At 39.9% G+C, this 15,048-nt stretch overlaps 1 protein-coding gene across 1 annotated transcript in view; it reads right to left on the reverse strand.

Moving 5' to 3' along the window:
• Window positions 1–15,048, reverse strand: part of Exoc6b (exocyst complex component 6B) — a 425,980-nt gene that overhangs the window by 110,809 nt on the left and 300,123 nt on the right. Inside the window, exon 20 of the mRNA XM_021190223.1 lies at window positions 811–884. Within this exon, the coding sequence (XP_021045882.1) occupies window positions 811–884 (74 nt within the window). The remainder of the gene's footprint in view (window positions 1–810; window positions 885–15,048) is intronic.

Below are 15,048 nucleotides of genomic sequence, written 5' to 3' on the forward strand. Positions count from 1 at the left end.
CATCCATCTTCAGAGTGAAGAGACGACAGAGCATAGTTACAGCTCTCCCTTTTGGCCCCCACCCACCTTGTCTTCCTAGACCCCAAACACCAGAGCCTACCTACCACCCCCCCTTTCTAGTTTGCAAAAACAGCCCTCTTGGTGACCTTTCCATCTTATGGGTTTGCCAAAGCTCAGGTAGACCTAAGTACCAGCCTTCATCATGACACTGTAACAGGATTTCCCATCAGGCTAGGATGGCTGGTCAGAACCTTTGCAAACCATCTGTAAGCACCCCACTCTACTCCGTTGCTGATGACTGACTACATTCTACAAAGGAGGCAATAGAAGGTATGAGGCAGCAAGGAAAAGTCAACACACCAGACTAACAACTCAGAAAGCAAAGCATTTCATTTTCCTTCAACACTACTGGCCACATTATCCACAGACAACGTTCTCTAGGCAGGCAGTCTCTGCATCAGTGCACCTGCTTAGCATGGGTTTGACGAGTCATCTTTTCGCTGTGTCTGCAGAAGTCAATGGCCACACAATGGATCGCATCACTTGAGGGTCACTTGAGTCCCTCTACTCTATGGATCTCTCCTCCCACCCCCTGCCTACCCTTCTACCCACAAAATCTTTACTCCACCATTGCTAAGGATCTCAGATAGCTAAATAAAAGAGGTGGCCTCAAACACAGGGAAAAGCCCTTAGGTCTCCAGTGTGAATCACCAATGCCAAACCCCCTCCCCTCCCCTTTTCCTTAAGACCTGATGGTCTTCAGTCACACATCTTAAAAGAAAAACAAAAAACAAAAACACAAAGACTTACTTGTCTCAAGTCGATGAAGGCCAACTGCAGCGTGTCCTCCTGGAACCCAGGCACCGGGCCGGATCTGGCAAACTCTGTGGGAAAGAAAAGAGGATAAAAAGCGCCTTTAACTAACCATGGACAGGGAGATTGGCAGACGGATGACAGGGAAGACAAGAGAAGCTGGGGGAGAGGAGGCCTGAGCTTCTAAGGAGTCATGTCTCTCTCCCTTCAGCCTCTTTGTTGGCCCTTCAAAATTCGTGTCATCAAAACACCATTAATTCCAGCATCCTGACAGCAAGGAAACTGTACTAATTCGACCTGAAATTTATTCCCATGAGCCGCTCTGGGCTTCAGAGTATTTGTTTTGTGAATGGACAAACAACTTGCAAAGGAGGAAGGGAGGGGGGGAAAGAAAAAAGTTTTTCCTCTCAACACAATAAAATCTTCAGCTGAAAAACTCTTTTCAGTTCCGAAAGCTATTTATATTTCAGATCACTGAAGGAATTTTCTAATTTCACGCCTGTCACCTCATTCCCTAAGCATTTATCAAAAATATTCCCTGCCACATCATTAATTATTCCCTCACCGATTATTTGTATTATCTCATGAGTGCCAACCTCCTACATGACACACGCATGCACACCACTAGCAGCAGCTGCTGCCTTGATCAGAATTTGGCTTAAAAAAGCAAAGCAGTATTGGCAGATGTGAAGATGCCCACCTGGATGAGGCTTACTACAGATGGTCAGGGACATTTGCATATGTGTGTCCTTCTCCTACAGTCTTTGCCCTTGACTTTCATTTCCAAGCTGCTTTAAAAATTCCATCTTTTCTTCCCTCCACCTGCTTCCTCAAAGGTCAAAGAGGCCCATACGGATGCTATCTTTAGTTCTCAGTAGCACCTGAGACAATGCACTCTTAGAATTCTGGCTTCCACATCTATATCAAGAAAGAAATGGTGAAGGACTACAGGGACAAATGCTACTACAACTTAAGAATGACAAGTTTATTGTCTCTGAGCCCTTCTTATTACAAAATCAAAATGTCTGAATATCCTTCCATACAGATAAGCACATAGCACAGTCAGGATCTGGGATTTACTGTAATTTCAGTTCTTGTGAAGTCAAACCATGATGGGCATTTCATATCTATCTACTATTTACAATAAAAGCAGCTCGAGTACTTGGAAAAATAAAACATAAAAGGAAGTATTTTCCTTTCAGATACATATTCTTTAATATCGAAGTTAAGAACCTATAGAACTGCTGTAATATCTTCTTTTTATTTTTCACAGCTAGCTAGAAAAGTAGAAGACTCTCTATATAGGACAAATTCAAAAGATGAAGTACGAACAAAGATTACCGCTTGTTTGGCTTTGTCTCTCCCTTTCTACTCATCTTGAAACCATAATAGATTTACATAATATTGCAGTCCCAGTTTTAAAAATAATGCCAAACTAGACTGTAGAGACAAGGGAACATCATATGAAAGAATTGTAAGTCAGCACATTAATTTCAATATAGCATAAATGTGGTGTATACCTGAATACAAAATACTCTTATTGCAGACATTTCAAATAAAAAGGATGCATAAGAAAAGAGATCAACTCCAAAGAGACAGCCTTAGTAAAGTTGCTGTTTGCTTTGAGAAGAAAACTCATATGCCAAAACTTAGAATCCAACATTATCCAAAGGATGACTAAGAAACCCAAGTTTCAAGAGTAAAGTTCTAAAATGTACATACATTCATCAAAAAGCATGCCAACGAAAAGCTTGACACAACATACCCTGAACATCAACAGTGATGTGCTTACAGTAAGCAACAGTAAAATCATATCTAGTAACCTGGTGTACAGGAACTGTGCGTCCCAAATGTACAATTACTTCTAATGATGCGTTTGTTTAAACAAGTTCTTTCAGTTATAACTGCAGCCTTTCTTCCCAACAGCCTTGTTGAGTGTTCAGTTTGCACACTTCCTCCAAGGTTGCAGATTGCCTGTATCATTCAAGCCAGTATTGCTTCATTTAAAAAGCATTTCAAGTCCTCTCTATCAGAAGGAGTCCAGCTATTGGGATGTTCTGCTGTCCTGCCTATGTCAAACTCAACAGACTTCCCCATGAAATACCACTGGGAGGCTTGCGAGCTAGGTTTACATTCATGCTACTCCTCACTGAACATGAACCTGGTTGATAGATAAACTGACTCACGAGTCTGGATATGTTTCCTGCTGATCTCTCATTTACTTTAGAGACCTGATTTTTATGACATACCAAATCCTCAGGTTCCCACAAGACACGGAAGCCTTTTTATAAAGAGAATCAGAGAATGATAATTATGTCAGGTATGATGAAGTGAAGAGATTAATCTCTACAAATCACTTATGGAAATGTCTAATTACTGTAAAGTCAACCTCTTATCTGTAGTTTTTCCTCTTTTTATTTTATCAGTACTGAACATCAAACCTAAGTCCTTGTGTATGCTTGTCAAGTATGTTATTACTGCACTACAATCCTATAATCCCTATAATCCCACAGTGATAGTAAAGATAGTCAATTCCTTAGAGATAATGACCCTATTACAAAGCACAATTATTAAAAATAGTAGATGCTCAGGAGGTGGTAGGGAGCAGGATGTAAAGTGAATAAGTAAAAAATTAAATTAAGCAAAAAAAAAAAAAAAACCAGCATGTTTCTAATACCCTTATATAAATAAATGTTTTACATATTAAAAACAGTAGATACTTAACAAATATTGTGTTTCAATTAAACAATTTACATGAAAATCAAGATTCACTAGAAACCTAGACCTATAAATAATAGCAAAAATCTCTGGGTTGTTATAGGTTTTAGTTTTTAAGGGAAGAGCCGTGTGTGTGTGTGTGTGTGTGTGTGTGTGTGTGTGTGTGTGTATGTGTGTGTGTGTGTACAGCAGCAGCAGCAGCAGCAACAACAGCACATGGCAGCCACTGCCCCAAAACTGGAGCTCTATGTCTCCACATACTAATTCCTGATGACTAATTCAACAGATGGCTTAAATTTATGTCTTTAAAAATCATTAAATCAAAAATTAGAATAGCAGATCACTTCTTATACTGTAATGATAAGCAATAAACCAAGTCACACATATAAGCAGCTTGGCAGAGTGGCAGGCATATCACAATCAATTATCCTTATAACTATAATGTGTGTGTGTGTGTGTGTGTGTGTGTGTGTGTGTGTGTGTGTGTAGGCACTTCTCTATAAAGAAAGGTTCATAGCTTTTACTGAATTCTCAGATGTTTGGTGACAATGTCAAAAAATATTGTCCTGTGCCTATGACAACACATGAAAAGAAATAGAGTTGAACTAGGGATGGCTCAGTGAGCAGTCATTTACTTATAGGAACATTTATAAGCAGACACTTAATTATTCTGTTTAACATGACTAGTCTGTTAAGCACAATACAGAAAATTTCATTTGTAGTATTAGAAAAATTAAATAAGAGCATTAAATAAAATTTCTGTAACTGTGATTTAATATAATCTCAGAAATATAACCTTCTAGAGTAAAAATCTTATAAATACATGAAAAAATTAGTAAGAACTGTAAATATTTAAAAAAACAAAATAGGAATTTATGCAGAGCCTTATTTCAGCTAGGTGAAATATAGATGGGACTCATGCCAGTAAGCAACTATTTCACAAGTTTATCAAGGCTGCTTCAAAGAGGAGCGTGATTTCTTTGTATTTTATAAATTCTTGTAAGGCAATAAGAGGAAATACAAGACTACAGGCATGGTGACATAAAGCAGTACCGATCAGCAGTACTTCTTTTAGTGGCTAAAGACACAGCAAGACTGGCTGACATGCACAGATTCTCAGACACTGCCTGGCATGTGAGAAGGAAAGCTGATGTGTGGACAAGACAATTTCACATGCACATGCTAAGGCCTCTGGGGCCATGGACTTCTGACAGGAATCGCAGCCAAGTGGAAGAGGCAGACACAGACATGGACTAGTCCTTCTTGGACTTGTTTCTGGACTGCAGGTTTTCAGTCTCTTAGTGACTTGTGTCAGCATGAAAGTGTCCACAGCCTAGTGTTCTGCAGGGCAGCCGCAGCACCATCCAGGAAATAAAAAGAGCCTGTTTCATTTCACACAGAACCAAATCCTCCCTTTCACCAGTTCTTACTGCTTGTGGATGGGGCTAAATTCTGGTGAGTTGGCATCTGCTTGCGAGTTAAGCTATACTAGTGGCAAGCAGCATCAACTCATTTGACAGAGTACCACTTTCTCCATCCTCTGTCCTGTCTTGTCAGGAGGGACTCACTGAACCTAACATGGTACCAAGTCCTGACTCTGAAATTCACTTTGAAAACTGAAAAAAGTTTTTAGTCAAGAAACTGTCAACTAGTTGAAGGCTGAGAAGTAAATCCTAAAAGGAGACTCACAAAGTTACAGGAAAGAAAGTATATAGTCAAAGAAGATTCCAAGGAGAAAGAAAATTAGAATATCCAACAACCTCTGAGATTCTTAATGCATAAACATTTGAGATGTGCTTATCATGTTAAGAAATGTTAATTTTCAAAAATACCATATAAAGTTTGCCTACAATTTATTTTTTTATTCACGTACATCTCAATCGCAGCTCCCCTTCCTCCTTCTCCTCTTAAACCTGCCTTTGCAAATCCCTCCTCCTATTATTCCCTCCCCTTTTCCTCAGAGAAGAGGCAGCCCCCTTGGGTACCATCCCTCCCTGGGATATCTAGTCCCAGCTGGACTAAGCACTTCCTCTCTCACTAAGGCCAACTGGGGGAAAGTCAAATAATGTTTCACAGTCTAATAAAGTTACCAAAGGGTAAAAGAAAGAAATTTTGCTGACTTCAACTTTTTTTCTAGGTTTCTTTTCAGGTTGATGTTGACACTAATAATAAAGCCCATTGCTTTGTGGGAGAAGAAAACAAATATTTCAAATTTCATATGGTACATTCACAACTGGCTGGAGAAAACAAAATACTTTATAAAATATAGCGAGTACTGAGGACACAATAGGTAGGTAGAGTGCTTGCCTTGTGAGTGTGATCCCAGAAACCAGACTTACAAAAACGTCCCATAGCTGGGGACTTGGGTCCCTGAGGCCTGGTGGGTTTGTTGTTAAGTTCCAGGTGACAGTGCAGCAGTAAAGGCCCACCAAGGGAAAACTACTCCTTGCCAAGAGGATGAAATCTCTGGCTAGTGTGGACACGTCACATTCCAGCTGAGCAAGATTAAGGAAGACAAGCTCAGCTTAGACTGTGCTTAAGAGATAGGCAGAATGATTATCCCTTTAATGAGGTGATGGACTTTCCTTGCTAGATTTCAATCTCTAGTAGCCTACAGAGCCACGGCCATGTGACTTTTTGAGGCTGCTGGAATTCTGAACTATTAGAAAAGCAAAACTTTTCCTTTTCTTCTACTATTTTAAAAGCATGCTCTCTCTAAAGCTTTGGGTTTTGCTCTTTCTCTAAAATGCCCCTCCCTGCCTTACAGGCGCCTGCCTCTGTGTGGCCGACCTGCATGTCACTCAAATGGCAAGGCGTTTTAGTTCCCATTTCTTCCTGTGCCACTCCTCCAGGCTGGGTCAAGATTCACAGCTTGCCTGCCTGGAATTTTTCCATTCTTAAATTCTTTAATTAATGTGAGGGGATCTAATTTCCTTGCTACCATCTAGTGACCACAAAAAGATACCCCAAAATTTCAAATAACACAGGTCAAGTAAAGGGCAAGTCTAAATAAACAGCACCTAAGGAATGAAAGCCATGGCTGGCTGACATAGAGACATGCACATGAGTATATATGGACAGCTGCACACAAAACCTCCACAGAAAAGTAAATACAAATGAGACAACAAAATCAGAATTAGAAGGGATTTGAGAAGTTGAAGCAACAGCAGTCCGTTGTAATCTCTATATACAAACAGAAGAAAAAAAAAATCCATCCATCTCCCTCCCATTGCCTACATCCTGGCACAAAATGTGGAATAGAGTCCATCTTACGTGATCCTGGAACATTTAAGAATACTGGAGCTCTTGCAGACTTATCAGTATTAAAACATGGTGCATCATTTTATAGATGACTAATATCTCCCATGCACTTTCTTTTTAAACTGATTTTAAACCAGCATATGAGCTATTAGAAACCATTGCAGCAGTTCCAAGCCAAGTATGCTTTAGTGACACCTCCTTGTAACTTCCTCCTAGTCTCCTTTCTGCTTTCATGTCACTTGTCCTTTTGCTCTGCCTTCTTTCTTGGTACCTCTTTCTACTTTATCTTGGTTTCTGGAAAGAGAGTTATTTTAAAAGCCCACCCAGTGACCACAAAGATCCAAGCCTCCAGCTGTGTACCTCACTGTAAACCATGTAGCCAGCTCCATCACTTCCCTACTCAATCACTTCCCTAACTGCAAGTTTTATGGTCCTTACCATATCTCATACACATGCACACATGCATGCATGCATACGTGTACTCACACACACACACACACACACACACATATACTGGTGTGTGTGTAAACGTGAGTAAAGCTGAAAAAGACAAGACATTTAAAATTTATCAAAAGCAAGTTTGGAAAACTGAACATAAAAATGATTCTTCACATATTATCCATAAAACAAGTATAGTTTTTAAAGAAAGATAAGCAATGGGAACAATGTATTTCCAAAACGCAAAATCAATAGTATCTGATAGGTGGAACAGCAAATTTGGGAGGAAAACATAATTTGTTTAGACAAGAGGGAAGCTGAAAGACAAACTACAAAAAGGCCCCTAGACAGCATCACTATATCACTGCTCCAGGGAGCATCCGGTTCAGACAAGAGGAAAGAACATCCTTCCATGATTGTCTTAGGATTACAGTTTAGGCCAGTACTAAGAAGTAACTCACAGACTACAGTATGTTAAGGCTTTGTTTGCATCTTAAGATCATGTCAGGTCACAAGTGTTTTTTTGTGGGATTGAAAAAATAGAAGTTGTTGTTGCTGCATTTATATAATGGTTTCCTGGTATCTGGCTCCCTGGAGCAGCAGATAAGGGGAGTGTTAGACTAGAGGATGGCTCTGGGGAAGCCAGGCCCTCTTGCATCACTTCAAGGTGGCTCCAGGAGGCTAATTGCGAGAAACTGATAGAATCCCTGGAGAATCCACTCCAAGTCCTGTTGGTCAGAAAATAGATGGTCAGAACATAAAGAAGGGAGCTCCGTGGAAGAATTATATCAAGAAGAAATAAAAGGAGGAGAAAAGGGGGAAGATAAGGCTCCTAGAGACTCAGCTCATTACATCTCTCACTTCAAGGTGTGTGTGTGTGGGAGGTATAGAACATTGTTCCTACAGTTACTAATATAACAGTGTATACCTGAAATGTGTTCATGTATGTGTTTTACCACAGTGTGAATGAATAGAAAACATAAAGCAAAGACTTAAATAAAGTATCTTCAAATCATATCTTGTATTTAAATCATAACTTACATTTAAACATGCAATAAAACATTAACTCAATAGAAGTAGTAGTAGTAGCAGCAGCTGTAGTAGTAGAAGATACAGTCATACACAGAGTAGACTCAGTAATAGTGGGAGAGCTGGATTTGCACTTGTACCTACACATTAAGTTCGCAGTCATCTATGGATAGAAGCACTTCTGGGAGAGTACTGGGATTCACAAAGAATGTGTTGAAGGCCTGAGAGAAGCCATAAGAAGCAGGGTCCACTGAAAGGACAGAGCTCTGTGTCAGGAGCAGGCTTGCCAGCGATTTTCCAGCTCTAGACATAGAAATGGCCCCAAACTCCTGAGGCTACTTAGCTTTGGAAAATTTTCCTGCCAAAACCATGAAGCAGAGGAACTTGGAGGAGCCATGCTCACGTACGCCTTGATGATGTGACTGCTTCATTCATGTTTGTGGTTCTGGAGCCACACCTGACAGTTAATTCTGATCTTCTTGTCAATGGCCTGAAGCAATTCTGCTCAGAATTCAGCCCACAGAAAGATGGAGAGTGGGGAACAGAGGCCTAGTATATGGGACAGGCATGGTGAGCACAGTACTACAGCAGACCCTGCAGAAGCACTGACAAGGGCAGCATGTCCCTTCAGATTCTGTTAGACAGCAGTTCCAACTACAAACAACCAGAAGGAGCCATGGTCAGTGGTATCCTGGAGGTGCAACTAAAGATTTTGTTGGTAGAAGTTGATCCTGAAGCAAGTTTGTGGCTAGGTCATAGTCAGAGGCTAGTACTGACAACTCAGAGACCCAGTCATGAATTCAGCAGGTGCTGTCAATAAACCTACGATAGGCCTGCCATCTAGACTCTAAAACATATTAGAGTCCTTATGACAGTCAAGGCCACCCAGTGACCACAAGAATCCGAGCCTCTATCTATGAACCCAACTGTGAACCATGTAGCTTGCTCTGGCCTGCTCAATCACTTCCTTAGTTACATGCTTTCTGCTCCCTCTATAATTGATGCTGAAGGTTCCTCCCCTATACAATGGTATGTAGGGGTGTGACTATTTAACAATGACTACAGTGATGGAGAGTAGCTCATTTGGCGTGCATGCTTATTATCTCAAGGCCCTGAACTCAATCCCCAGAGTCTAAAGAAATAAATAACGGGTGACTGCTGAGTCACATTCTGCCCTTATGAATGAGATGAGGTGCCCTTGCAAAAAAGCCTGAGAATCTGTCCTGTTTTATTCAACATGAGAACAGGATTCTTCCCTCCAGAGCATGCAGAAGCAAGGTGCTACCTCCAAAGCAGAGGGCAGTTCCAGACAACCCAACCTGCTACTGTCTCAGTCTTGGACCTTTCAGACTCCAGTACTGTGAGAAATACATTTCTTTTGTTTATAAGTTATCAGTCTCGGGTATATTGTTATAGAAGCACAAATAGAAAAGTCTGTCTGTCTGAAACAGTCCTTAGATACAAAAACAAATGCATGTTCCTTCAAATGTATAGACACCAACGCAGAGCTACCCAGAAACAACAACAAAAGGGCAAATACAGCAGTATCAAAGGAAACAAAAACACTGTTCATAACTGATCCACACAATGGAGGTCTTCAAACTGCTTGGAAAAGAATTCAATCATCTTTAAAAAGCTAAATGATAGGCAGAAACAGATATAAAACTAGATAGAATTAGAAAAACAATATACCAGGAAAATGAGAAAATTAATTAAAAAATTGAAATCATAAAGAGAACCAAAAAGAACTGAGTAAGAGGGTGGAGACTGAAGACCAACAGGGCAGAAATAAACAACTCAGGAGCTGTCACCAGCAGGGTGGACTATGAAAGAGCAAGATAAGGAGACAGAGAAATGTAACATCTAAACTGGCCAGGCAGAGGATAAAAGAAAAAAAATTAAGGAAAATGGACAAAGTATAAGAGTCACAAAAAAGGGAAAATGATGAGAGATGAAAAGAAATACTGTCCAAAACCTTTATATCTTAGGGAGCATATGTATATCCAGAAATATGGAACACAAACACTACCTCAGACCAGTTCAAGAGGAAAATCAAATGCCAAGATCAGGGCTGGAGAGATGGCTCCGTGGTTAGAAGCACAGAGGACCTGGGTTCTAGTCCCAGCCACCTACATGAGACAGCTCACAACCATCTGTAACTTCAATTCCAGTGGATACAAAGCCCTTCTTTGGTATCCACAGGCAGTATATACACACTATGTATGTATATCCATGCAGGTAAAACACCCATGCACATAAATAAAGTATTTTTTAAAATATCCTTTTTTTTTTTTTTTTTTTAAAGGCAGGGTCAGATTTGAGAGACTGGTCACATAAAAGCAATGTTTGTAGTCAAACTGGACTTTTTCAACAAAAACCTTACAAGCCAAGAATTAGGAGGGTGATATAATCATTGTGCTCAAAGGTAAAGAAAGCAGAAGATAAAAACATCAATCTAAAATCCAAAATTTTGGAAAGGTGTTCTTCAGAAATAAAAACAAGGTAAAGATGTTCTCATACAAAGAGAGAAGGAGTCAATCAACATGATATCTGTCTAAGAAAATTCTGAGGAAAGCTTCTCAAATCGAAACAAGAAGCATTTACAAACAGCACGAAGAATACAAGATGTGGAACTCACTAGCAAGTAGAACAAAGTTCAGGCCCTGAGGCTGTGACTGAGGCGTGCACAACTCTTCAACTCTGGTGTAAAAGTTACAAACGTGATTGTTGTACCTTTGGTTATCTATCAGTGAATACAGAACTATAAAAATGAGTGATAGTCACAGAAAAACAGAAAGAGTGGAGAAGTAAAAGTATTTATATGAGATTAAAGTTGTTACCACTGTGAAACAGAACACCACAACTACAAAATGTTTTATGGCAATCGCAAAATAAAACTAACTAGCAGGTTCCACTTGAAATTAATGATGCACATGTGGCCTTTAATCCCAGAACAACACTCAGATGGGAGTAGGGAGGTCAGCTGTACAATTTCAAGGTTGCCCTCTACTGCACAGGGAGTTCAAGGCCAACCTGAGTTACATGAAGCCCTGCCTCAAAACACAAAAATCATTAAGAACTATAAGAAGAGCCATGTGCTCAAAGCAGAACATCAGAACAAATCAGCAAGGGGCACAGCAAAACAAGAGAGACAAACCATGAATTGTAGAACAATAAATCCACAGGAAAATGGCTAGGCAGTACTTATATGGCAGGATTATTTAGTGTGTAAACAGATTAAGCTTGACAATCAAAGACACAAAGGAACCAATGCTGGGTATCAGAGATTCACTTTAGCTTTTAAGGATGAACAGACTAAAGAGATGCAAAGGATATTCCAAGTGTCTGGTGACCAGGAGAGGTCCTGCTATCAGACAAAAGAGAATCATCTCACCGAATAAGTTGCACCTACAGAAACTGGAAACAGGACAACAAAATCAAAACTAGAAGAAAAGAGGAAAGAAAACTTAGAAATAAATAGTAGAAATATCAATTTAAAAGATGGATAAAACATGAGATTTTTTTCAAGATAAAGAAAATTAAGCCCTTAGCTAAAAGTTGGAGGGAGGGAGTGAAAATAAAAATCATTAACAAAAGAGCAAACAGTACAGAGGACACTAAGACAAAAGAACAGGAGACTTCTGTGGACAGACCCTCCTGGGCTCTGCTCACTTTTTAATTACTTCTTTCTGTTCAATCTTCATGGTTACCAGTCCTTTTACACTTCTGCGGACGTCTTTGCAGTGAATTTTCTGTTTTGGTTAGGGTTTTTTTTGCTATTAAACTCAGTTTTTCTCTTGCTTTCTCTTTGTACTGGTAACTGTATTTTGCTCACACTTCTGCCTTTATGTTTCTCTGCACATCTCTGGAGCAAGTGTTTTAAGGCCTGAGCACGTGTGTCTGGATCAGGCCTTTGAGAAGTAGCTCCTACTGAGCCTGCTTCCTGCTGAGGGCTCTTATGCTTGTTTCTTCACACCTTACAATTTCTGACTCTAGACACTGGAACCCAACAAGATGGTAACTGAAGAATGTTGATTTCTCACATTGCTAAAATTGGCAATTCTTCATTATTCTTTTTGATATTTTTTTCTGTTTTGTTAATTTTGGGATCAAGAGTTAACTGATACGTTACTTAGACCTCTGTTGTGGCGAGTCTCTGCTTTTTCCAGGCTACCTGGTTACTTTCTATTTTCTCCCAATTATGTAGTTACATTTTTTTTCTTTTTTTTTTAATTAGATATTTTCTTCATTTACATATCAAATGCTATCCTCAAAACCCCCTATACCCTCCCCCAACCCTGCTCCCCAACCTACCCACTACCACTTCCTGGCCCTGGCATTCCCCTGTAATGGGGCATATAAAGTTTGCAAGACCAAGGGCATCTCCTCCCATTGATGGCCGACTAGGTCATCCTCTGCTACATATGCAGCTAGAGACACAGCTCTGGGGGGTACTGGTTAGTTCATATCGTTGTTCCTCCTATAGGGTTGCAGACCCCTTTAGCTCCTTGGGTACTTTCTCTAGCTCCTTCATTAGGGGCCCTGTGTTCCATCCATTTAAATGGCCATTTCCTTAATGTTTGTTCCAACACCAAAGTCTATTAGCTTATAGTCTCATCCAACTTCTAGATCTTGTTTCCTATATGTGGATTAAGATGGGATTACAGATGCGATTTCTTGTTTGATCTTTGATTTCAAAAGTGTAAAAAGAAAACAAACTTGAACTGAAGAAAACACACCAATCTATTAAATCTTACGGAAACATTACTTCACAGACTAAGAGGAACTTATAACAGCGGCCTTAGCCCTGCTTTGGCCACAGCATCTTTGTGTCAAAGCACAATACTACTGTAGCAGCGCCTTTGCTCTGGCTCCAAACAGCTAACTGTATGAGAAAAAAGCTCATGGCTATCTGCCTTTGGGCTGTGAACTGGAGATGGAAGTTGCTATTAAGCTGAAAATAAACTGATGAAAATTAACCACAGTGTTCAGGTGCAGCCCTGGGGCCCAAACAGACTGTAGTCCTCAGAAACACAATAGTCTGAGTTTCCAGTAGCAGCTCTTTGTAAGTGAGGAGACAGATTGATGCTGCTTCCTACACCATCTAATGTGTTTGTATGAGATGACCTAAAAATTGTATGCTGTGGTGGCCTGAATATGAAATGAACAATTACTTGAACAATTAGTCGCCAGGTAATGGCACTGTTTGGGGAAGCTGTGGAACCTCTAGGAAGTGAAGCCTTGGAGAAGACAATACATCACTTCTGTCACTGGGGTAGACACTGAGTTTACAGCCTTTACCCAACGTGTAGTTCTTGTTTCCTGCATGTGTATAAAGATGTGATCCCTCAGTATCCTGTCATTGCCATCATACTTTCCTCACCAACAAGAACATCTAGCTGTGCGAATAAACCCCTCCTTAAGTTGCTTCTGCTCATACTTATCATACAACAAAAATGAAACATATATAAGCTAGTGTTTCATTGAGCGAATTGAAACTGTTATTTATACAAAAATCAGGCGGTAGATGCTTAGAGCAGTATACCTTAAGACTGCCAAAGTTTGGCAATAACCACAATGCTCTTCACTGGGTAAATAGATGAACTGTTATATTTAAACAATGGATTGTTATTCAGTGTTAAAAGAAATGGGTTATCAGTTGGGCAGTGGTGGTGCACGCCTTTAATCCCAGCACTTGGGAAGCAGAGGGAGGCGGATTTCTGAGTTTGAGGCCAGCATGGTCTGTAGAGTGAGTTCCAGGACAGCAAGGGCTATATAGAGAAATGCTGTCTTGAAAAAACAAACAAACAAACAAACAAACAAACAAAAACAAAACATGGTGGAACCTTACATGCATGCTACTGCATGAAAGAAATCAATCTTCAGAGGCTGTGTGCTGAATGCTTCCAACTCCATGACATTTTGGACAAGGGAAAACTATGGCAATAGTACACAATGATGCCAGACAGGAGGATGGGAGGGAGCACAGGAGAAAAAGAGAGGACCTCCAGAAGGCAAACTGTTCCCTATGACGTGACAATGGTAGATACATATTGCTATGCATTTATCCCAACACAGAATCTATAACACCAAGGATGACCCCAAATGTCAAATACGGATTTCAGGTGGTAAAGATGTGTGGGTACACTAATTACAGCAAATGTTAATATTCTGTAGAGTATTAATAGTGCAGAAGGTTCTCTGTGGTAGGGCACAAAGTGTGTAGGAACTTTCTATGATGCCCAACAGATTTTGCTGATAATCTATAACTGCTTGAAACAATAAAGTCTATACTTTTTTTAAACAATGGAGGACAGTAAGATTAATTATAATTTACCCCCAGTGTTCCTCTGAAGGAAAAATGATTAAAATTGATAGGAAACTCCAAACCAGTTCTCCAAATAGATTCAAAAGTGAAGTTCAATTTTCTCAACTTCATTTGTTCTAAACAATAAAGGAGTACTAGGACAGATAGACATGGCCTTTTAGTTAATTAGCAATTAACCTCTATAAACTAGACATAGCCTCAGCATGAAGGGCCTTTCATGTAGGTGCTTAATCAACAGACTTCATTCAGCCAAGCTGCATGCAGGATGCTACAGAAGCAAGAGGCCAGGAGACACTTTCACTCTGGTACACAGACCATTCCCAACAGGAACCAATTCGGAAAAAAATGGAGAGGTCAACTTCATGTCTTATGAAATACAGAGTAATCAGGAAAAAATAAGGAAATTCATAGATTAGCTCTCATAAAGCAAACTAGAACAATTTTGTTCTAAGATGTAAAGG

The sequence above is a fragment of the Mus pahari genome, chromosome 2 (assembly GCF_900095145.1).
Source record: "Mus pahari chromosome 2, PAHARI_EIJ_v1.1, whole genome shotgun sequence".
Classification (NCBI taxonomy): domain Eukaryota; kingdom Metazoa; phylum Chordata; class Mammalia; order Rodentia; family Muridae; genus Mus; species Mus pahari.